At 40.4% G+C, this 23,903-nt stretch overlaps 1 protein-coding gene across 1 annotated transcript; it reads right to left on the bottom strand.

Annotated features, from left to right (window-relative positions):
• Positions 1-2,545: 2,545 nt before the first annotated feature.
• LOC139470134 (uncharacterized) lies at positions 2,546-23,903 on the bottom strand. The gene is made up of 8 exons (XM_071252433.1): positions 23,838-23,903; positions 11,849-12,039; positions 10,346-10,454; positions 8,845-8,964; positions 7,054-7,214; positions 5,778-6,057; positions 4,165-4,311; positions 2,546-3,972 (listed from the first exon to the last, which is right to left on the bottom strand). Exons 1-8 carry the CDS (start codon positions 23,875-23,877, stop codon positions 3,893-3,895), a joined length of 1,128 nt encoding a protein of 375 aa, XP_071108534.1. The 5' UTR covers positions 23,878-23,903; the 3' UTR covers positions 2,546-3,892.

The following is a 23,903-nucleotide window of genomic DNA, read 5'->3' on the forward strand; positions in this document are numbered from 1 at the left end:
ATATATGTGCACGCAATTTAGTTACAGTACTCTACGGCGTCTTAATAATATAATGCCGGACGTCATATCGTATTTCAAGGTTTTCTTATATCTGTTGCATCACGAGATGCCTAAGAGGTCCATCCTATAGCTCAAAGCCAAAACAGGTTCCTTGACAGTGACGGATTTACAATTATGAATTTTCAATTTAGAATTGACGTTCACTTTGCGTGTGTTAAAAGAGGTAGGGCGAAACTGTATGAACCTCTGAGCTAGCGATGACGTTCATACAATGTTTGACCCTCTGTCTTTGAAGGGCCCGTGAAGTTTCGGGGTAAAATAGGTCTTCAGCAACCCATGCTTGCCGTAATAGGTGACTATGCTTGTCGTAAGAGGCGACTAACGTGATCGGGTGGTCAGGCTCGCTGACTTGGTTAAAACGTCTTCGATCCCAATTGCGTGGATCGATGCTCATGATATTAATTACTGAATCTCGATTATTTACAGACCGCTGTCATATAGCTGGAATATTGCTGACTGCGGCGTTAAACAACAAACCAACAAACCAACAAATCAGTCTTTGAAGGTTCATTCTCCAATGAATTCACACAAAAGTGAATGTCAAATTTAATGATTTCTTGCATCAGTGTACACTATCTCGAAGGATCTTTACAAATTTCATTCCATGTGTACGTGGTGGCAATGTAACTACCAATGTTCACGCGGGAAAGAAGTAGGGACTAAAATTAATAATAACATGAGTTGGTGTATGTCCAAAATGCCCTGCAGTAACATCCTTGAAGTTTGGTAATAACAAATAGATTTAAACAATAACCTGCAGTAACATCCTTGAAGTTTGGTAATAACAAATAGATCTAAACAATACCCTGCAGTAACATCCTTGAAGTTTGGTAATAACAAATAGATCTAAACAATACCCTGCAGTAACATCCTTGAAGTTTGGTAATAACAAATAGATTTAAACAATACCCTGCAGTAACATCCTTGAAGTTTGGTAATAACAAATAGATCTAAACAATACCCTGCAGTAACATCCTTGAAGTTTGGTAATAACAAATAGATCTAAACAATACTCTGCAGTAACATCCTTGAAGTTTGGTAATAACAAATAGATTTAAACAATGACAATGATACACTGATTTCAAGTGCACGACGTCAATGCGACGGAAACGACAAATGTATTTCTACGTGTAATCTTTCTCTTAAATGTTACTTCGAGTATATCACGTGATTTTCGTGATGATCCGAGGTAGAGATGGCCTTCAGCAACCCATGCAAACGGATGGGATGGCCAGGCTCACTGATTTGGTTGATGTATGTCATCGCATCCAAATTGTTTGGATCGATGCTCACGATATCAATCACTGGATTGTCTAATTCAGACTCGATTATTTACAGACCGCCACCATAGAGATGGATTATAGCTGTGTGCGGCGTTAAACAACAAACAAACAAACCTTCCATGTTGGTGAACATACAAGAGGACCCCAGAATTGCTGCGCCTTGGGTCGTTGCAGTTTTACGGTAAATGAGAAAGGCATCAATCCCAACTGTATGTATTTTACAACGCTTTCAACGGAAACCGTGTAGCATTGAACGTGACGTCGAAATGTATATTAAAAAGCCCCTTCAGAAGCTACTTTACTGCCACTGAAGTGAGGGTGGGACTTTTGTTTAAAGCCGTTTTGCACATGAGTTCAGTTATATACCACTGCGAGTAAGCTTTATGTGTGTGACAAGTCAAAAGCAATGCTTACCACTTTGGTGAAACACACTATATAAGCTAAATGGTTCTCACAATCCAAGGTCAGGGTCAATCTGAGATTTTAACCTGTGACAGGCGAGTCATGGCTAAGGAAGTTAACTGCGTATATAGCAATTTGTTGGGCCTTTCGCTTCCCTTAAAACAACATGTACGCGTAAATAGAATGTATCAACTCAACAGTAGAAAAAAAATATTTAGACAGACAGACAAATTGTTGGCCGTCAGGCCATTTATACAATTATATTTTGTTGTCGTTGAGCATTTTCCCGTTACATTCTGAATAGATACACATATTTGAATTTTATGAAATCTAAGAACCCAAGAGAAAGTTAAAAGAAAACAATTTATTACAAAGCGAAAATAAACAAAAACAAAAACAATTACTTAATTCCCACTAAATTCTAAATGCCTAGTCCTATTTTTTTCTTACTAATATTAAACTAATACCAAACAAATACTAAACTAATCACAATGCTAATACTGAACTGTTACCAATGCTACTATAAAACGACTACTAAAATACTCCACTCTTACTAATAACACTTCACTACTGTCGTAACTGCTTTCGGGCGTCCAGTGCGACCCTGATACCGTCACCAAATGTATTGCCGTTCCTGGTCCTTATGGTCAATTACGCCATGACATTGCCACTCGCCTTGTCCGCCGCGGCTCAGCTCCGTCAAGAAGTGATTGGTCAAACGACGCTTACTCCAAGTTGTGTCTATCAGCATTCACACTCACATAATAAAGAAACGCAACACCATTTTTTATATCCACATAGTTTTACTTACTCTCAGTCCATCTATCAATACAGGACAGGATCAGACCGGCCAGACTCGTCACTAACTGGGGAATTTTAGAACGATCGGGATTCGACTCGATCGATTGCAAACCGCGCTCTCCTCTCCTAATGTTGAAGGTATCATTTTATAGTGTTCGGGCCTGTCCTGTCCTTGTCACATGTCACAATACCTCATTTTGATTCGTTAAAAGTTAGATCTGACCTTGAACTCATGTGTGTCGTAATCGGAAAAATACAGAAGCCTACGTGCCAGATTGCTTAGCTCTCTATTGATTTTGTGACTCGCATCCGGAAGATCCAAATGAAATATACCTTGAAACTCTCTATTTGTTTCATAACTAATGGACGATAACCTGGAACCAATCCAATGATAATTATGAAATGTCCAAAATACACTTGTGATAAATGTGAAATGTCTTTTATATATTGATTCCATTCAAATTAAAAGTTCTGTCACAAACTATATCTAATGCAACTCCTCATTGCAGCTATAACGGTTTCATTTGTTACCATTTTCCAATGTTTTTGAGATGCATTATAACCTTATAACCTTATAACACTACCAATACTAAGGCTCACCACTAAACCTATCCACTGAACAACACAAACACCTCTAATCTGGAAATTCCAGACAACAACTTAATATGCGTTATGAAAGCATAAATAGTAAAAGCTGGACTATATTAAAACACTTTGTCACAATTTTACTCCACAATTACATTGACAATACTCATTATACTAAACAGCATAATTTCATTATTCACAATACATTCAACATATTTATAAACTACACAAGTCTACGATACACGTTTTTGCAAAAATGGTAATATTTGTTGAATTTATTTAACAGGCGATGTTGTTGTCTACACAGAAACATATAATCTTTGATTGTCCATTCTTTCCTGAAGATGATGAAGACTTTGGGCTTTGAAGCAACGCTTTCAGATCAGGCCGTACGAAAAAAGGGTCATGTTTCTCAGCATCTCTTTTTTAAATTTGTAGGAAGTTCTATTTATGTAATAATAATTTACTATTGCACAAACTAAACAAGAGATATGTACAGAATATGTTAATATGACCTTTTAATAGCAAAAAGCACGAACGCCATTTTTGTTCGTCATGTGAGTATTGAAAAATGTGCAAATTCGAAAAGTCCAAGACTGCGGAATCAGAACCGAATTTAGCTTGAAGGTTCAACAAAGTAGGGCCAGTTTGTATATTAAAGTTGGTCGGTGATGAGAAACGGATCAAAAACATTTAATGGGAACTGGTGTAAACTTCAGCCTGTCCTGCCAGCAATGCGCGGGCAACTGGTTACAGAGGGTCTATACAGTAAAGGCAGTGTTGATCCACAGGATTATCCCCACGAGAACTCCAAGCATAGACACATCTAGACGGTGTACTCCTGGAAACAATAACAGACCGACGATGACAAGAACGGACTATATTTATATCAATGTTCTGACATGACTGTCAGTGTTTTTATTTATTCTGATAAAGGGATTACAAATATAAAATGAAGGGTCCCTATTCTTGCACCAATCAATTTAGACACATAGTGAGAACAACATTCGGAATGTACGTCATGCAGAGTTACCTGCACTTGATGCTGACGCCAGTTTGCCCACAGTGTCAATGACAGCCTGGGTCGTCTTCCCGACGAACTGGATCCTCTTGTCCGTGACCTGACTCATGTCATCACATGATTTATGGTAGCAGGTTTTCATGTAACCCCGAAAGTTGGCTGCAAGAATACGTTAAATTGTGTGAGTCCAAATTGCACGGATAATAGAATGGTTGATTTGTTTGTTTATTTCTTTGTTGCCTTACGCCGCACTCAGCTATTGTCCAGCTATATGACGGCGGTCTCTAAATAATCAAGGACCCGTGAAGATCCGGGGTAGAATAGGTCTTCAGCAACCCATGCTTGCCGTAAAAGGCGACTATGCTTGTCGTAAAAGGCGACTAACGGGATCGGGTGGTCCGGCTCGCTGACTTGGTTGATGCATGTCATCGATCCCAATTGCGTGGATCGATGCTCATGATATTAATCACTGGATTGTCTGGTCCAGACTCGATTATTTACAGACCGCTGTCATATAGCTGGAATAAACCAACAGACCAGCCAACCAACTAAATAATCAAGTGACCAGACAATCCAGTGATGGACATCGTGAGCATCAATCAATGCAATTGAGGAACGATGACATGCATCAACCAAGTCAGCGAGCCTGACCGTCCGATCCCGTTTGTTTCCTCTAACAACAAGCATGGGTTGCTGTGGACCTAAATTCCCTTCTCATTTGCAACATCTTAGAAATGGTTGCACCCCGACTATGAGTATTTTTACACAGGGTTGTAAGTGTGGTGAGCGATGCATCGACAATGCGACCACTGCACGCGTTAGGATGCACCTTGTAGTGGATGACTCTTTCTTCACGACTGTTCGAGTATTTTACAAGCATTTACGTCGAATATACTTTCATAATCAATACCATGTATACCTCTATGATCTGGTCGGAATGGTGGCAACAGTAGGTATTTAACTCCCAATGTCATGTAGGCGTCATCCTCGAATACCCGTGTATTATATCTCAAATGCCATGAATTATCATGACAAATAAACGATCAAGCTTCAATTTTGTTTCAACATCTATGCGTGGGCACGGGTGGCCCAGTCGTCTGAGGCGCCGCGATTCGCTGTGCAGAGTTGGGCCCCTTGGGCACGCCGGAAACCTATTGCGGGTTCGAATCCCGGTTCGCCCCGATTATGTTTCTAGGTTTGTCAGCACCATACCCGTGCTCGTGGGTTTCACCAAAGTGGTAAACGTCTGAGATCTGCATCACTTCGGGCTTTCCGCCCACATTAAGCTGACACGCCGTGATATAACTGGAATACTGTTGAAAGCGGCGTTAAACCAACTCACTCACTCAACGTCTCTGAATATCGTGAGTATAGTTTGATTGAAGTGCTTCTCCGTTTGGAGATCATTGAGATGACACTCAAGTGTCATCACAATGATCTCCAAACGGAGAAGCACACTTAAGTGTCATCTCAATGATCTCCAAACGAAGAAGCACACTTAAGTGTCATCTCAATGATCTCCAAACGAAGAAGATATAAAAGTAGAATCTACCAGAGTATTTATCGTACTAGAATAGTTGCATAACGCACGAGATTGGATGGCATTACAAACAAACCCTTCTTACCAGTGTCAGTGAGGAAGATGCACGGGATGCCATTCAACCAGAGGGTAAGGTGGTCACTTCTCATAAGGTCATTGTAGGTTCTGATTTCGTCGGCAGTAACATAAGGCCCAGTTAAGGTGGAGATGTAAACCTTCTCCATGCCAAACTCCGGCTGACCCAGAGCGGTGTAGGATTGAATGAAAGAGTTGAGAACACCTGAGTCAAAAGGACGTCCGATGACTGTCAGGAAGTCTCCTTTGTTGTTGTTTGAGGCGATGCTGCTCACAACGCTGGGAAACAGCTGCAACAAATGCATGAGTCTTTTCACCGAAGTCAGAAACCCCCAGCTATACCAAGGTGGAATGTACAAAATCGAGTGTGGACCAGATAAACCAATGAAAAAATACACGAGCAACTCTTTGTTTGTTTGTTTGTTGTTAAACGCCGCAGTCAGCAATATTCCAGCTATATGACGGTGATCTGTAAATAATCGAGTCTGGACCAGTCAATCAAGTGATTGACATCATAAGCATCGACCCACACAATTGAGATACGATGACAGCCATCCATGTGTCAAGGTGACAACATGCTATTAACTAAGTTATCGAGCAGTCGTGTAGATCCAATTAATCGCCTTTTAATGGCAAGCATCAGACTGCGAGTCAAGTGATGGGATAATCCGTCTCGATGACTTGGTTGATTGTGCTAGCATTACATACCCGGGTTCAAGACATTGAGTCAGACGGATCTTCAAGCCTAAATACTAACTTGGACTTTCGGGTATGCAAATGAGTACTCCGAAATCGTTTAGATCTTTAATAAATACTTTTGTTTTAATACTTAGAAAAGGGACGATGAGGTAACCCAGTGGTTAAAAATAAAAGCTTTCGCTCGTCACGCCAAAGTCCCGAGCTCAATTCTCCACATTGGTAAAAATGTGTGAAGCCCTTTTCTGGTGTCCGCCGCCATGATCTCACTGGCATATTGTCCAAGTTTTGACATTTTACTTATGTGTTCGATTCCCGACATGGGTACAATGTGTGAAGCCCATATCTGGTGCCCACCGCCGTGATATTCCTGGAATCGAACTCACTCACTCACACTCAAACGTTTTCACAAGTCGATGTCAATCAACGGCATTGACTAAACAATTGTAAGTTCAATCTCAATTACTAGCGACAAAATCTATCCAATTCTTCAGTGGTGTGGAAAATGACGCAACGCATTGTTAAATGATGTCAATTAGATATGATTTATGTCACTGCAAACTGAAAAGTTTGGAAAACTAAAACGTTACCTTGTCAAATCCAGTAGGTACACTCTGTGATTCCGCGCTGTCATCGAAGTTCAATATATTGTCCATCACAATGACGCCGATTACTGTTGGTGTCGTGGACCAGTATGAATTCACCCATTCAGTCATAAACGCACTACTTCCACATCCAAGACTTGTGCAGGCTGGGAATGGATGTACAATGAAACCTTCTTAAAAGAATTGAACTTTTTCTAGGATAAGTAGGATATATATGAGCACTGTAAACTGCCGCGCCATACTTTACTATAGCGTCGCACAGTCGTCTAAGAAGCCGCACTTCGCTGTGCAGAGTTGTGTTCCTTGAGAATGTCAAAAACCTGTGATTGTGGGTTCGAATCCAGGTTCGCCCCGATTATGTTTCTAGGTTTGTCAGCACCATACCTGTGCTTGTGCGTTTCACGAAAGTGGTAAACGTCTGAGACCCTTTTCACTTCGGACTCCCTGATAAAGCTAACACGTAGTGATATAACTGGAATACTGTTAAAAGCGGCGTTAAACCCAACTGCCTCAGTTTGGAGGCATATAGGTCAAATACTTAATAAGCTAACAGTTTTACATAATGTTGTTTTTCTATGTTGGTGTCAATAATGTTGAACAAATTTATCCAACAGGCATAGTTACGTATTCCCTTAATTTCTCATTCAAATCCCTATTCCACTGATAAATTACGTTATACATTAATATGACGCCACGCAAAAAGGTTACACTACAATGACATCATATTTTAAAGACCTTACAGCGCTGCCTCATTCCGTCATGCTGTGAGCCATGCATGGATTGTAAATGGGAACATCTTACTTCTGGTATGGTTTATTACGCCGAATATTTAACGATCTATGATTCATGTTTTTAGTCTGTAATTCATCGGTTCATATTGGCGAAAGAATGACAAAGCATGCAAAACAGAAAACCTTATCATGTTTTTAACGCAGCTTTGAGCAGTATTTCAATTATATCACGGCATATCATGTTACCACTTTACCTGTAACCTCACTTGTCGTGTTAAGTTCTGTAACTCAGTTTTCCAACATTTGTTCAGTTTTACATGTGATGACTCCAGCTGGTACATGCTGCACGTGTTTTTTCGCCAGAACGCTTTGATCGAATTCCTTCGACCGCGACACGCAGTTTTGTTTTACTTTAAGGTACCTCGATGTTTTCCTATGCTTTCTAATATTCCTGGTATTTAAACGGTTCATAATGGATAAAACACGCCTTGTCGGTTTTGGTTGAAAATGTAAAACCTTGATCTCGGGAAAAGGCCTCGGGCTAGCGGTTTTACATTTTCAAGCAAAACCTCGGAAGCGTGCTTTATCCTATGCATCATACTCCGGTGGAATCTGGCATTCAAACCCGCGATCATAAGTCAAAGGGAGGAACTGAGGGACGCACCGGCGCTGGTACACAATCCAAGAGAGACAAGGTTCCAATGATCCAATTGCTTGGGGGCGACTAATGTAGTGATGAAGTACCAATGTGGCTACTATTATCGCTGGCTACATTTAGTTGACGGGAACCTGAAGGTGTCATTGTTGTTCTAGTGGGTAGGGAATTCACATGCAAAGTCATTTTTAAGGGAGAAAATATACGTTTTTTTCTTGTTGTAAATTTCTACAAATATATTCAAACATTCAGCTCCGGGCAGAAATATTATCAATAAATAGATGGAAAACCTGTTTGAGTGACCACCTGGAGGTGTTATTGTTGTTATGCGTTGAATTCATGTCAGGTTCTAGTTTGTTGGGGGAAAACATTGCTTTAAAATAGTCAAACCTGATCCGGGCTCCAAGAAGTCGAATGCAACAAACACCACGGTGTAGTCTCGAGTAAACTTGGCGAGATGTTTGGCCGCCTGCAACATGGCCACGACCCCTCCTCCGTTTGCATTCACGCCTGAAAAAATGGTGAATGCAGGTGAGGTGAGATGAAATGTGGTCTAACGTCGCGTCCAACATTAGTGTGTGTATGTGTGTGTGTGTGTGTGTGTGTGTGTGTGTGTGTGTGTGTGTGTGTGTGTGTGTGTGTGTGTGTGTGTGTGTGTGTGTGTGTGTGTGTGTGTGTCAGCTTGTATTAGTCCGCACTGATGCCGATTTTTAGTGCTAGCACACCGAGTTACCATGCCGCAGTTTAACATGAATACCCCCACTCAGACACAGTATACTGACTCCGAGACGACCAGTCTTGGTTTTAGCCCCTCAATGCCGAGCGTCAGACAGGGTAACAACAAGTACCATCTTTTGACGTCTTTTGGTATGACGCGGCCGGGGATCGAATCTCGGACCTTCCGCTCCGCTAGACCACGGAGGCGGCCGGTAAATAAAGTAAACTTTCATATTTGACACATATTTCTCATGTTTAAAAGGCGAAATTATGATAAAGTTAAATATAGAATTAGGTACATATATCGTTGGTTGAGAACATAATAACTGTCCAATATACAAGGTCGATGATCGATGAGATGGGCAAATGACTGTTAACATTTCAGGTAGCGCCTCGAAGGCAAATTGGGCAGTTACTGCCCAGGGAGATGAGATTGAAATTCGAGTGTACACTCATACATTGATGACCAGATTTCAAATGGTATGTGGGCGGTGGGGTAGCCTAGTGGTTACAGCGTTCTCCCGTCACGCCGAAGTCCCGGGTTCGATTCCCGACATGGGTACAATGTGTGAAGCCAATTTCTGGTGTCCCCGCCGTGATATTGCTGGAATATTGCTGAACGCGGCGTAAAATCATACTCACTCACTCTAATAATATGTAGCACCGCTAAACAGCAGTACTAGTTAGAATTTAGGCACATCATAAACAGCACTAGTAGTAGTAGTAGTAGTAGTAGTAGTAGTAGTAGTAGTAGTAGTAGTAGTAGTAGTAGTCCCGTAAAGACCCGGTTTAGAATAGGTCTTCAGCAAACCTTGCTTGTCGTAAAAGGAGGTCAGGCTCGCTGACTTGGTTGATGCATGGAATCGTATCCCAATTGTGTGGATCGATGCTCATGAAGTCAATCACTTGATTGTTTTTGCCTAGACTCGATTATTTACAGGCCGCCGTCAATATAGCTGGAATATTGCTGTGTTGGGCGTTAAGCTGGAATATTTCGGCGTTAAACAACAAATGGAAAATGGCTTTGCTAACAGACACCATTTATACATACATGTATTTGTCATATTTCTGACTGAGGCGTATAAAAACTTTAACTCATTCATGAATAAAGTTATGATGTTAAAGTATTTCCTTTTAATATATCACAAGTGAGGGTTTGGCAACACAAATTCACCTGGAGTACCCGTCGCAGTGTCGTAATGAGCGGCGACTCCAACTATCCTGTCATTGGCTGTTTTGAAAAGCTTTCCTTTCGAAATGCCAATAACGTTGTTGCCTTTGACCTGAAATAGAGAAACTATCAGTTAAAGAAATTTGAATAAAAGCAACTCGTCCTAGCATAATAAGTATATCGATGTTTTTAATGATGAAATTCTCAATACTTTTAAGTTACACTGACGGGAAAATATTTAAATTGTATCGTGACTGAAATATGTTGGCGTTTCGTAAATTGACTCAGTGAAAATTAGGCACATTACCACTTGAATGATTTTACACATTGACTGTATCATATATGCATCAATTATCCACATGTATATAACCTTCCTACTTCACATTTCACCGAAACATTACACCGAAACGTCCCATTATTTGTAATAAAGAAGTATCTCCCTTGCTCAATCAAAAGTAGTATCAGAAAGGTCAAAGTGTGCGTAGCACCCAGACAAATTCCACAGAAGTGTTATGATACCTATTGACGTACATGCAGTGCCACTTCGGTAACAAAGGACGTCATTAAGGGCTGCAATAGTTAGATGTTAATCTATGGCAGTTTTCATATCACATCCCATGTCAACCCGATACCGAATATCACCCCGATTTGAAAACTGCCACATACTAACCTTTTTATCATATACCATAACATAAAATTGTAAAATGTATCTATTTGCAAGTGAATTCCAAACAGTTTCACCTTCTTTGGAAGTCATTGGCTCGGGAAAGCTTGCTGTGCAGACGAGCAGACGACCACTAAGGGACGTAACTCTTACCACCCTGGCTCATATCGTCCGCCCGTTCAAAATGCATTGACAAGCCATATCAGCCCGGCAGAGGATGTAATACGTGTCTGGTTATTACAACCCCTGTGATAGGAACGTCTCCACGGTGGCTCTATTGCAAATGCAACATGCCTCGTGTCATTGCTAGGTGTATGATAAAGAAAGTTATTGAGGGGTGCATTATTGAATAGTAGTGAGGGGAGAAATAGTGAACGTTATTTAGAAATGCATTATGGAACATACGCAGGAATGCAACATGGAAAGTTATTGAGGAGCGCAGAATGCAGAACGTTATTTAGCATAACACAATGGACTTTTTTGAAAGTGTACGTTTGGTTGCATATGTACATGCAATCTATGATTTTTGAAAATTAAAATAAAAATTTGTATGCGTGCGTGTGTGTGCTTCTTGTGTAATCCCACACTCAGCAGTATTCCAGCTATATGACAGGTTGCCTGTAAATAATCGATACAAACCCGTGATTGATATTGTGAGCAACGATCCACACTGTCGAGGTACGTTGACACGCCTTCAACCCAGTGACCGAACCTGAACACCCGATCCGACAAGTCACCTCTTACACCCAGCACAGGTTGCCGAGGACCAATTCTAAAACGGGATCCCAACTGTGGACATAAGCATACTAATGCTGGGTAATGTTAAACGTTGATGACGTTACCGTCGAGACACCTGTGGCAAAAGTATGTGTGTGGGTCTCCAGGCCGTAGTCACCGAACTCCTTCAAGATGAAATTCTTTGCCGCCTCTTTGTAGGTCGAGCCTGTGCCGTGGTTCCGTGACTGGGAGAAGTGGCCCTGAATGGTGGTCTTCATCCAGACAGTGTCTACATCAGATGTGCCAAGGACAGACCCTATGGAGGAAATATGGCACATATTACAGGTCAGGCACAACACGTTTTGGGATCTTAGATCGTGCGCACAGTCTTAGGACAACAGGTCAATATATTTTTGAGATTTGCGATGTTATTGAGTATTCCATGCACGGAATCTTCGTTTCAACCTAAGTTGTTATCGTTATGAGATACAAACGTTATCAGCCATGTTCCGTACATCTCTCAGTCTTGAAACAGACATGGCGTCACTCTGGAATGTTATGACGTCATGATACCTTGTATGACAACACGAATACACAATAAAACTCGCAAATATCAAAACACATCCTGTCGTAGCTGCTTTCGGGCGTCAATTGCGACACAAACACAGTTACTGAAAGTATTGCCGTTCCTGGTCACCATGGTCAGTTAAGCCATGACTGTGCAACTCGCCTTGTCAACATCGGCTCAGCTCCAAGGAGTGATTGGTCTAACGACGCTTACTCCAAGTTGTCTCCATCAGCATTCATACTCTCATAATAAGGAAACGCAACACCAGCTTTATACTCACATAGTTTTACTTACTCTCAGTCCATCTATCAATATCACGACAGGATCAGACCGGGCTCGTCACTAAATGGGAAAACTTAAATCGATCGGGATTCGACTCGATCGACTGCAAACCGCGCTCTCTTATAATGTTGAAGGTATAATTTTACAGTGTTCGGGCCTAGCTTGTCTTTGTCACATGTCACAATACCTCATTTGGATTCGTTAAAAGTTAGATCTGACCATGAACTCATGTTTGTCGTAATCGGAAAAATACAGAAGCCTACGTGCCAGATTGATCATCTTTCTATTGATTTTGTGGCTCACTCCGGATGCTACAGATGAAAAGTATCTTACCTCTCTGCTGGATTCATTAACTAATCGACGATAACATGGAACCAATCCAATGATAAATATGGAATGTCCAGAATACTCTTGTGATAAATGTAAAATGTCTTTCGAACTAAGAGTTCTGTCACAGACTTTGTATATCTAATGCAACTCATTATTGCAACTATAAACGGTTTAATTTGTTTCAATTTAGTTATCATTTTCTAATGCTTTTGAGAGGCATTTTAGGCTTATAACAATACTATTTATCGATGCTGGGAGAGAATGTATCTGGAAAAGTAACCATGCGCAGTAAGTAATGTAAATCTTGAAATTAATGCGACTCCAAATTAATGCGACTGCTGACCTCGAGTCTAGTAGTTCAGGGTGAATCAGCCGTGAATTAGGAAGTGCATTGGATATGTTTTCAGTGCGTCTATTGCTAGAATGGAGCTGTACAGACGAGAATTAAAATAAATAAATTAAATCGTCAAAGATATCGGTGTTATCTATGACAGAGGATGAGTCGAATATTGCTCAAGACAAATGTCAATGGTAGTTCATTGTAGCTGTGACACCGCTGCAATGTGACATCGCGACGTGAGGCCATAGCTCTGTAGGATGAAGGAAAGACGGAAATGCGAACGTTTTTAACCAGTTACTCAATTAGCTTGCACAATTACATGTACACTTCGTTATATGAACTTCATGTCCTCATGTGGTTAAAATATTTCAAAAAGTTAAATAATATTAATTACACCTTTGTGCAAACTTGTTAAGACGGTGAGTGATTTCCGTGTATGCCTATACAGTATCACGCCAAACACTGTACAACTAAACCCCCCTCTCGCTCAAACTGTACAACTAAATTCCCTCTCTCGCACTAACTGTATAACTAAAATTCCTCATTAGCACAAACTGTACAACTGAATTCCCTTTCTTCCACTAAATGACCAACTAAATTCCCACTCTCACACTAACTGTACAACTCAATTCCCTCTATCGCATTAACTGTACAACTAAATTCATTCTCTCGCACAAACTGTACAATGACATTCCCTCTCTCGCCCTGTACATTCCCTCTTTTCCAGTAACTGTACAACTGAATTCCCTTTCTTGCACTGAATGTACAACTAAATTCCCTCTCTCGCACTAACTGTACAACTGCAGTGCCTCATTAGCACAAAATGTACAACTTAATTCCCTCTTTCGCACTAACTGTAAACTAAATTCCCTCTCTCGCACTAACTGAAAACTAAATTCCCTCTCTCACACTAACTGTACAACTAAATTCCGTCTCTCGCACTAACTGTACAAGTAAACTTCAACTCTCGCACTAACTGTAAACTTAATTCTCTCTCTCGCACTAACCGTACAACTTAATTCCCTCTGTCGCACTAACTGTAAACTAAATTCCCTTTCTCTCACTAATTGTACAACTTAATTCCCTCTCTGGCTCTAACTGTACAACTGAATTCCCTCTGTTGCAATAACTGTACAACTAAATTCCCTTTCTACACTAACTGTACAACTAAATTCCCTCTCTCACACTTACTGTAAAACTAAAAGTCCCTATCTCACACTTACTGTAAAACTAAATTCCCTCTTTCACACAAACTGTAAAACCACATACCCTCTCTCGCCCAATAGATTCCCTCTTTTCCAGTAACTGTACAACTAAATTCCCTTTTTCTCACAAACTGTACAACTAAATTCCCGCTCTCGCACTAACTCCTACTAAAATTCCTTATTAGCACAAACCGTACAAAGAAATTCCCTCTCTCTCACAAACTGTAAAACGTAATTCCCTCTCTCGCACTTACTGTACAACAAAATTCCCTCTTTCGCACAAACTGTACAACCACATTCCCTCTCTCGCCCTATAGATTCCCTCTTTTCCAGTAACTGTACAACTGATTTCCTTCTCTCGCACTAACGGTTAAACTAAATTCCGTCTCTCGCACTAACTGTACAACTAAACTTCCTCTCTCACACTAACTGCAAACTTAATTCCTTCTCTTGCACTAACTGTACAACTAAATTCCTTCTCTCGCACTAACTTTACAATTGAATTCCCTCTCTCGCACTAACTGTTCAACTAAAGTTCCTCATTAGCACACACTGCACAACTAAATTCCCCCTATCTCACAAACTGTACAACTTAATTCCCCTCTTGCACTAACTGTACACTTACATTCCCACTCTCTCACTAACTGTAAAACTAAATTACCTCTTTCGCACAAACTGTACAACCACATTCCCTCTCTCGCCTTATAGATTCCCTCTTTTCCAGTAACTGTACAACTAAATTCCCTTTCTAGCACTAAAAGTACAACTAAATTTCCTCTCTCGCAGTAACTGTACAAATAAAGCTCCTCATTAGCACAAAATGTACAACTTAATTCCCTCTCTTGCACTAACTGAAAACTAAATTCCCTCTCTAACACTAACTGTACAACTAAATACCGTCTCTCGTACTTACTGAACAACTAAATTCCCTCTCTCGCACTAACTGTGCAACTAAACTTCATCTCTCGCACAAACTGTACAACTGAATTCCTTATCTCACACTAACTGCACAACTGAATTGCCTCTCTCACACAAACTGTACAATCTAATTCCCTCTATCTCACTAACTGTACAACTTAATTCCCTCTCTCGCACTAACTGTAAACTAAATTCCCTGTCTCGTACTAACTGAAAACGAAATTCCCTCTCTCGCACTAACTGTACAGCTAAAATTCCTCATTAGCACAAACTGTATAACTGAATTCCCTTTCTTGCACTAACTGTGCAACAAAGTTCCCTCTCTCGCACTAACTGTAAAACTAAATGCCCTCTTTCGCACAAACTGTACAACCACATTCCATCTCTTGCACTATAGATTCCCTCTTTTCCAGTAACTGTACAACTCAATTCCCTCTCTCGCACTAACTGTACAACTAAAATTCCTCATTAGCACAAACTGTATAATTGGATTCCCTCTCTTGCACTATTTATGACTGTAAAACTAAATTCCCTCTTTCGCACAAACCGTAAAACCACATTCCCTCTCTCGCCCTATAGATTCCCTCTTTTCCAGTAACTATACAACTGAATTCCCTTTCTCGCTCCAACTGTGCAACTAAATTCCCTCTCTCGCACTAACTGTAAAACTAAATTCCCTCTTTCGCCCAAACTGTACAACGACATTCCCTCTCTAGCACTATAGATTACCTCTTTTCAAGTAACTGTACAATTAAATTCACTTTCTTGCACTAAATCTATAACATAATTCCCTCTCTCGCACTAACTGTAAAACTAAATTCCCTCTTTCGCCCAGACTGTACAACCACATTCCCTCTCTCGCCCTATAGATTCCCTCTTTTCCAGTAACTGTACAACTAAATTCACTCTCTCGCACTAACTGTACCACTAAATTTCCTCATTAGCACTAACTGTACAACTTAATTCCCTCTCTTGCACTAACTGTAAAACTAAATTACCTCTTTCGCACAAACTGTACAACCACATTCCCTCTCTCGCCCTATAGATTCCCTCTTTTCCAGTAACTGTACAACTAATTTCCCTCTCTTGCACTAACTGTAGAACTAAATTCCCTCTCTTGCACTAACTGTACAACTAAATTCCGTCTCTCGCACTAACTGTAAAACTAAATTACCTCTCTCGCACTAACTGTACGACTAAAACCCCTCACTATCACAAACTGTACAACCACAGTCCCTCTCTCACACTAACTGTAAAACCTAATTCCCTCTCTCTCACTAACTGAACAACTTAATTCCCTCTCTCGCTCTAACTGTAAACTAAATTCCCACTCTCGCACTAACTGTAAACTAAATTCCCTCTTTCGCACTAACTGTAAACTAAATTCCCTCTTTCGCACTAACTGTAAACTAAATTCCCTCTCTGGCACTAACTGTACAACCACATTCCGTCTCTCGCCCTATACATTCCCTCTTTTCCAGTAACTGTACAACTAAGTTCCCTCTCTGCAAAACTAAATTCCCTCTCTCTCACTAAGTGTAAAACTAAATTCCCTCTTTCGCACAAACTGTACAACCACATTCCCTCTCTCGCCCTATAGATTCCCTCATTTCCAGTAACTGTACAACTAAATTCACTCTCTCGCACTAACTGTACCACTAAATTTCCTCATTAGCACTAACTGTACAACTTAATGCCCTCTCTTGCACTAACTGTAAAACTAAATTACCTCTTTCGCACAAACTGTAGAACTAAATTCCCTCTCTCGCCCTATAGATTCCCTCATTTCCAGTAACTGTACAACTAATTTCCCTTTCTTGCACTAACTGTAGAACTAAATTCCCTCTCTTGCACTAACTGTACAACTAAATTCCGTCTCTCGCACTAACTGTAAAACTAAATTACCTCTTTCGCACAAACTGTACAACCACATTCCCTCTCTCGCCTTATAGACTCCCTCTTTTCCAGTAACTGTACAACTAAATTCCCTTTCTAGCTCTAAAAGTACAACTAAATTTCCTCTCTCGCAGTAACTGTACAAATAAAGTTCCTCATTAGCACAAAATGTACAACTTAATTACCTCTCTTGCACTAACTGAAAACTAAATTCCCTCTCTAACACTAACTGTACAACTAAATCCCGTCTTTCGTACTAACTGTGCAACTAAATTTCATCTCTCGCACAAACTGTACAACTGAATTCCTTATCTCACACTAACTGCACAACTGAATTGCCTCTCTCACACAAACTGTACAATCTAATTCCCTCTATCTCACTAACTGTACAACTTAATTCCCTCTCTCGCACTAACTGTAAACTAAATTCCCTGTCTCGTACTAACTGAAAACGAAATTCCCTCTCTCGCACTAACTGTACAGCTAAAATTCCTCATTAGCACAAACTGTATAACTGAATTCCCTTTCTTGCACTAACTGTGCAACAAAGTTCCCTCTCTCGCACTAACTGTAAAACTAAATGCCCTCTTTCGCACAAACTGTACAACCACATTCCATCTCTTGCACTATAGATTCCCTCTTTTCCAGTAACTGTACAACTCAATTCCCTCTCTCGCACTAACTGTACAACTAAAATTCCTCATTAGCACAAACTGTACAATTGGATTTCCTCTCTTGCACTATTTATGACTGTAAAACTAAATTCCCTCTTTCGCACAAACTGTAAAACCACATTCCCTCTCTCGCCCTATAGATTCCCTCTTCTCCTGTAACTATACAACTGAAATCCCTTTCTCACTCCAACTGTAAAACTAAATTCCCTCTTTCGCCCAAACTGTACAACCACTATAGATTACCTCTTTTCAAGTAACTGTACAATTAAATTCACTTTCTTGCACTAAATCTACAACTTAATTCCCTCTCTCGCACTAACTGTAAAACTAAATTCCCTCTTTCGCCCAGACTGTACAACCACATTCCCTCTCTCGCCCTATAGATTCCCTCTTTTCCAGTAACTGTACAACTAAATTCACTCTCTCGCACTAACTGTACCACTAAATTTCCTCATTAGCACTAACTGTACAACTTAATTCCCTCTCTTGCACTAACTGAAAACTAATTTCCCTCTCTCGCACTAACTGTAGAACTAAATTCCCTCTCTTGCACTAACTGTACAACTAAATTCCGTCTCTCGCACTAACTGTACAACTAAACTTCCTCTCTCGCACTAACTGCAAACTTAATTCACTCTCTCGCACTAACTGTACAACAAAAATCCTTCTCTCGCACTAACTGTACAACTAAATTCCCTCTCTCGCACTAACTGTACGACTAAAACCCCTTACTATCACAAACTGTACAACCACAGTCCCTCTCTCACACAAACTGTAAAACCTAATTCCCTCTCTCTCACTAACTGAACAACTTAATTCCCTCTCTCGCTCTAACTGTAAACTAAATTCCCACTCTCGCACTAACTGTAAACTAAATTCCCTCTTTCGCACTAACTGTAAACTAAATTCCCTCTCTGGCACAAACTGTACAACCACATTCCCTCTCTAGCACTATACATTCCCTCTTTTCCAGTAACTCTACAACTTAATTCTCTTTCTTGCACTAAATGTACAACTTAATTCCCTCTCTCGCACTAACTGTACAACTAAAGTTCCTCATTAGAACAAACTGTACAGCTTAATTCCCTCTCTCGCACTAACTGAAAACTAAATTCCCTCTCTCGCACTATCTATACAATTTAATTCCCTCTTTTGCACTAACTGTACAACTAAATTCCCTCTCTTGCACTAAATATATAACAAAACTTCCTCTCTCGCACTAACTGCAAACTTCATTCCATCTCTCGCACTATCTGTGCAACTAAAATCCTTCTCTCGCAATAACTGTACAACTGAATTCCCTCTCCCGTAATAACTCTTCAACTTCAATTCCTCATTGGCACAAACTGCACAGCTGAACTCCCCCTCTCTCACAAACTGTACAACTAAATTCCCTTTCTTCCACTAAATGTACAACTAAATGCCATCTCTCGCACTAACTGTACAACTAATTTTCCTCTCTCGCACTAACTGCAAACTTAATTCTTTCTCTCGCACTAACTGTACAACTAAAATCCTTCTCTCGCACTAACTGTACAATTGAATTCCCTCTCTCGCACTAACTCTTCAACTTCAATTCCTCATTGGCACAAACTGCACAGCTGAATTTCCCCTTTCTCACAAACTGTACGACTGAATTCCTTCTCTCGCACTAACTGTACAACTAAAATACCCTCTCTCACACTTACCGTAAAACTAAATTACCTCTTTCGCACAAACTGTACAACCACATTCCCTCTCTCGCCCAATAGATTCCCTCTTTTCCAGTAACTGTACAACTAAATTCCCTCTCTGCAAAACTAAATTCCCTCTCTCTCACTAACTGTAAAACTAAATTCCTTCTCTCGCACAAACTGTACAACCACATTCCCTCTCTCGCACTATACATTCCCTCTTTTCCAGTAACTGTAAAACTAAATTCACTTTATTGCACTAAGTGTACGTAATTCCCTCTCTTCTTTAACTATACAACTAAATTCCTTCTCTCGCACTAACTGTACAATCACATTCCCTCTCTTGCCCTATACATTCCCTCTTTTCCAGTAACTGTACAACTAAATTCCCTCTCTGCAAAACTCAATTCCCTCTCTCTCACTAACTGTTAAATAAATTCCCTCTCTCGCACAAACTGTGCAATTGAATTCCCTCTCTTGCACTAACTGTACAACCACTTTCCCTTTCTCGCCCTATAGATTCCCTCTTTTCCAGTAACTGTACAACTAAATTCCCTCTCTGCAAAACTCATTTCCCTCTCTCTCACTAACTGTTAAATAAATTCCCTCTCTCGCACAAACTGTGCAATTGAATTCCCTCTCTTGCACTAACTGTACAACCACTTTCCCTTTCTCGCCCTATAGATTCCCTCTTTTCCAGTAACTGTACAACTAAATTCCCTCTCTGCAAAACTCAATTCCCTCTCTCTCACTAACTGTTAAATAAATTCCCTCTCTCGCACAAACTGTGCAATTGAATTCCCTCTCTTGCACTAACTGTACAACCACTTTCCCTTTCTCGCCCTATAGATTCCCTCTTTTCCAGTAACTGTACAACTAAATTCCCTCTCTGCAAAACTCATTTCCCTCTCTCTCACTAACTGTTAAATAAATTCCCTCTCTCGCACAAACTGTGCAATTGAATTCCCTCTCTTGCACTAACTGTACAACCACTTTCCCTTTCTCGCCCTATAGATTCCTTCTTTTCCAGTAACTGTACAACTAAATTCCCTCTCTGCAAAACTCAATTCCCTCTCTCTCACTAACTGTAAAACTAAATTCCCTCTATCGCACAAACTGTACAACCAGATTCCCTCTCTCGCCCTATACATTCCCTCTTTTCCAGTAACTGTACAACTAAATTCTCTTTCTTGCACTAAATGTTCAACTTAATTCTCTCTCTCGTCGCAGCTGTACAACTAAATTCCCTCTCTCGCCCTTGGCTGTCCAACTAAATTCCCTCTCACACTCTAGCTGTACAACTAAATTCCTCTCCGGCACTAACTGTACAAATAAATTCCTCTCTCGCACTAACTGTACAACTAAATTCCTCTCTCGCACATACTGTACAACTGAATTCTACCTGGATTTTTCTGCAGATTTTTTACATCTTTGCAACTTTGATGAAACCCACGAGCACGAGTAAGGTGCTGACAAACGGAAATACATAATCAGGGCGAACCGAGAATCGAACCCACGATCAGATAAACTATGGGCCAACGAAACGCCCCCAAATAAACAATGGTCGTCAGTTTTCAACAAATTTGCCAAACAGCATGAAAACAGTTGGGAAAACAAAGCAGGAATGCAACTTACCTATTCCGTGTGAACATGTGCACGTGTTCACGTGATGTGCGAGAAAAGTGAATTTAACCACTAAAAAATGCAAGTGTGCATGCGCACAGTTCCCAGTATGAAATTCTGCTATAAAACATGTGCAGGATTGTACTCTCTCATCACATGAAACCTTTTAAAACAACGAACATGCCTCGACTAACAGCAGAGTAGAGGGAGAGAGCCATGTTGCAAATGGGAGCGGAAGTGGCAGCAGAGAAATTGTCGAAGAGTGGTCTTCAGCGACGAGAGTTGGTGCCAGCTCGTCAAGTCTGATAGGCGAGTGTGAATCTACCGACGACGTGGTGCACGTGGACGCACGTTGTTGCGTCCAAGAAGTTGAGCCTTATGGAGGTGGTAGTGTCATGGTCTGGGGTGGTATCTACGGGGACCAGAAGACAGATCTGGCCATCATCGAAGGAAATCCCACTGCACGTCGTTACATTGATGATGTGTTGCGGCCTGTGGTACTGTCTTTCCTGCAACGACACCCACGGACGCTGTTAAAGCAGGACAGCGCCACCTCTCACACATGTCGAGTCACAAACGACTTTCTGAACGCCAACAACGTGACCGTATTACAGTGGCCATCCAGACCACCGGACCTGTCGCCCATAGAGCACATCTGGAACCAACTTGGACGCAGGAGTCGGAAACGTCCACTGCTGCCATTGATGAGGATGCCTTGGCAATTGCCCTGCAGGAGGAATGGCGTAGGATCCCTAATCAGGATGTCAGGAGACTCGTGTACTCAGTTCGACGTCGTGTTTGGGTCTGCTTGGTTGCTGGAGATGTCACATCCGATACTGAGCCATGTGTGTAGCACGGGACTTTAAAAGAGATAGACGTCGATTCTGCGGGTGTGATCTAATACTGGACAGTGCACCCAGCATGATAAATGTGTCTACCCAACCTGTACATGTTTTTTTATCAAATTATTTTCAAATACCGTTTTTGAATAATTGATTTTTATAGTAAAACATCAACTGTTACTAAACTTTGCGTGTGTTTTGTTTTCGAACAGAAATGTGTTTGGTGGCACTTCTTTTTGCCCGTTAGTTTATTGTGTACGCCTTAGCAACACAACTCCACACTGACAACGACAACTAGCAAAAGCTGTTTAGCCTTTCCACGTATTGTGCAAATTCTAGGTAGTGATCAATACGTCAGCATCACACCGTCGATGTCTTTGCAGGGAAATTGAAAAGTTGAGTTTGAGAAAAATTATTCTTTTATGACTCAACTCAGATGCGCTATATCGATATCGATCCGTGAGGATTCCAGGTAAGAGTGTAGATTCCCAACAACCAAGCTTTATAACGGGATCGGATGGCCAGGCTATCTGACTTAGCAGATGCATGTCATCTTATCCCAATTTCGACAATCGATATAGCCTCGGAATTGTTCCAATTTTATCAACGCGTTTTGAAATATTTGATATCAAAAGACACTCAGGTGAGATTCTCTATATACATAAAGTGGAACACTAAGAGAGCTGTCCAGAATGAAGAACCCCAGGAAATATCGGAGAAATCTTGCATGCATATAATGTAAAATTTGGATAAAAATATTTTGATTAGTTTATTAAGAACTCAAATAAAACTTAGCAATATAGCAGTTGATAAGTATAATATCAATTATATTTGTCACGTCAGAGCTTAAAATTACTTTCACGCACGTAGCACAACAACATCGGTGCTTGTGTCACTGGCACTACGTAGGCAAACTTCGTCGGTCCAATTGAGTTTAAAGTGACAACTGGTAAGTATGGCCTATGACAGTAATGCTTATGTGCTTGAACAAACAAGATTACCTGCAATGCATTTTCTCTTTCAATTGCGTTTTTATTTGCATGCGCACTTAACCTTTAACGAGGAGCATATTGTCCAAATTCTTTGTACACCTATAGTCTACCTGTTTATATTTATATTTCGAAATTGAATGTTTCTTTTTATATTCAATTATTTACATTAAATGTATTACATTTAAAATGCATGAAAATGGATTGCCGCTTGCGCATGCGTAATCAATAAGAACAGCCAAAGCGGTGAGCGGTGTACATATGTTGCAAATTGATTCATGAATGACACAGTATTCATTTGTAACAAATTAGAGATGTAGCAGAAAGCATAAAGGGCCATACAATTTAGGGCGGAATTTGAATTTAATCATTATCAATGTGACACTTTGGAAAAAGTTCGTAATATACTTATACTCTGTTTATCGTGAATAGGTAAGCATAGGCATACTTAGGTTTTGTTATAGTAAGAAATCTGCACATTTCTGTTTCAAATACTGGACACGTAAAACGATTGCAGAATTCATATCTAATGTCTTGTTTTCACAAACATAACTGAATAAATATAAAAGTTTCGACAGGAAGATAAAAACATCTCGCAAACTGACATTGTCTCCAGACAGAAGCAAATGTCTTACGAGATGGGACAGATACATACTTAATACGATAAAAACGTCTGCCTTTTTCAGCGTGCATGTCGACCACAAATAAAAAACTACGTACAATTTTTCAAAAATCTAAAAATATTCGATACAAATATATATATTGATTTCTTACCAATGATGAACATCACACTGTAAACTGAGAGAGCGTTCATTTTGTAGTTCACCACCAACGGTCTGC

This window comes from Haliotis cracherodii, unplaced genomic scaffold (genome assembly GCF_022045235.1).
Source record: "Haliotis cracherodii isolate W230 unplaced genomic scaffold, xgHalCrac1.p SCAF_20, whole genome shotgun sequence".
In the NCBI taxonomy this organism is placed as follows: Eukaryota; Metazoa; Mollusca; class Gastropoda; order Lepetellida; family Haliotidae; genus Haliotis; species Haliotis cracherodii.

Bases quoted from the DNA above. Each gene is read 5' to 3' on its own strand.
- LOC139470134 (XM_071252433.1), bottom strand. From the start codon at position 23,877: ATGAACGCTCTCTCAGTTTACAGTGTGATGTTCATCATTG. The intron at 10,455-11,848 runs GTAACGTCATCA...TCTCTATTTCAG, and splicing joins TTGCCACAGGTGTCTCGACG to GTCAAAGGCAACAACGTTAT. The intron at 8,965-10,345 runs GTGAATTTGTGT...CCATTTTTTCAG, and splicing joins CACTGCGACGGGTACTCCAG to GCGTGAATGCAAACGGAGGA.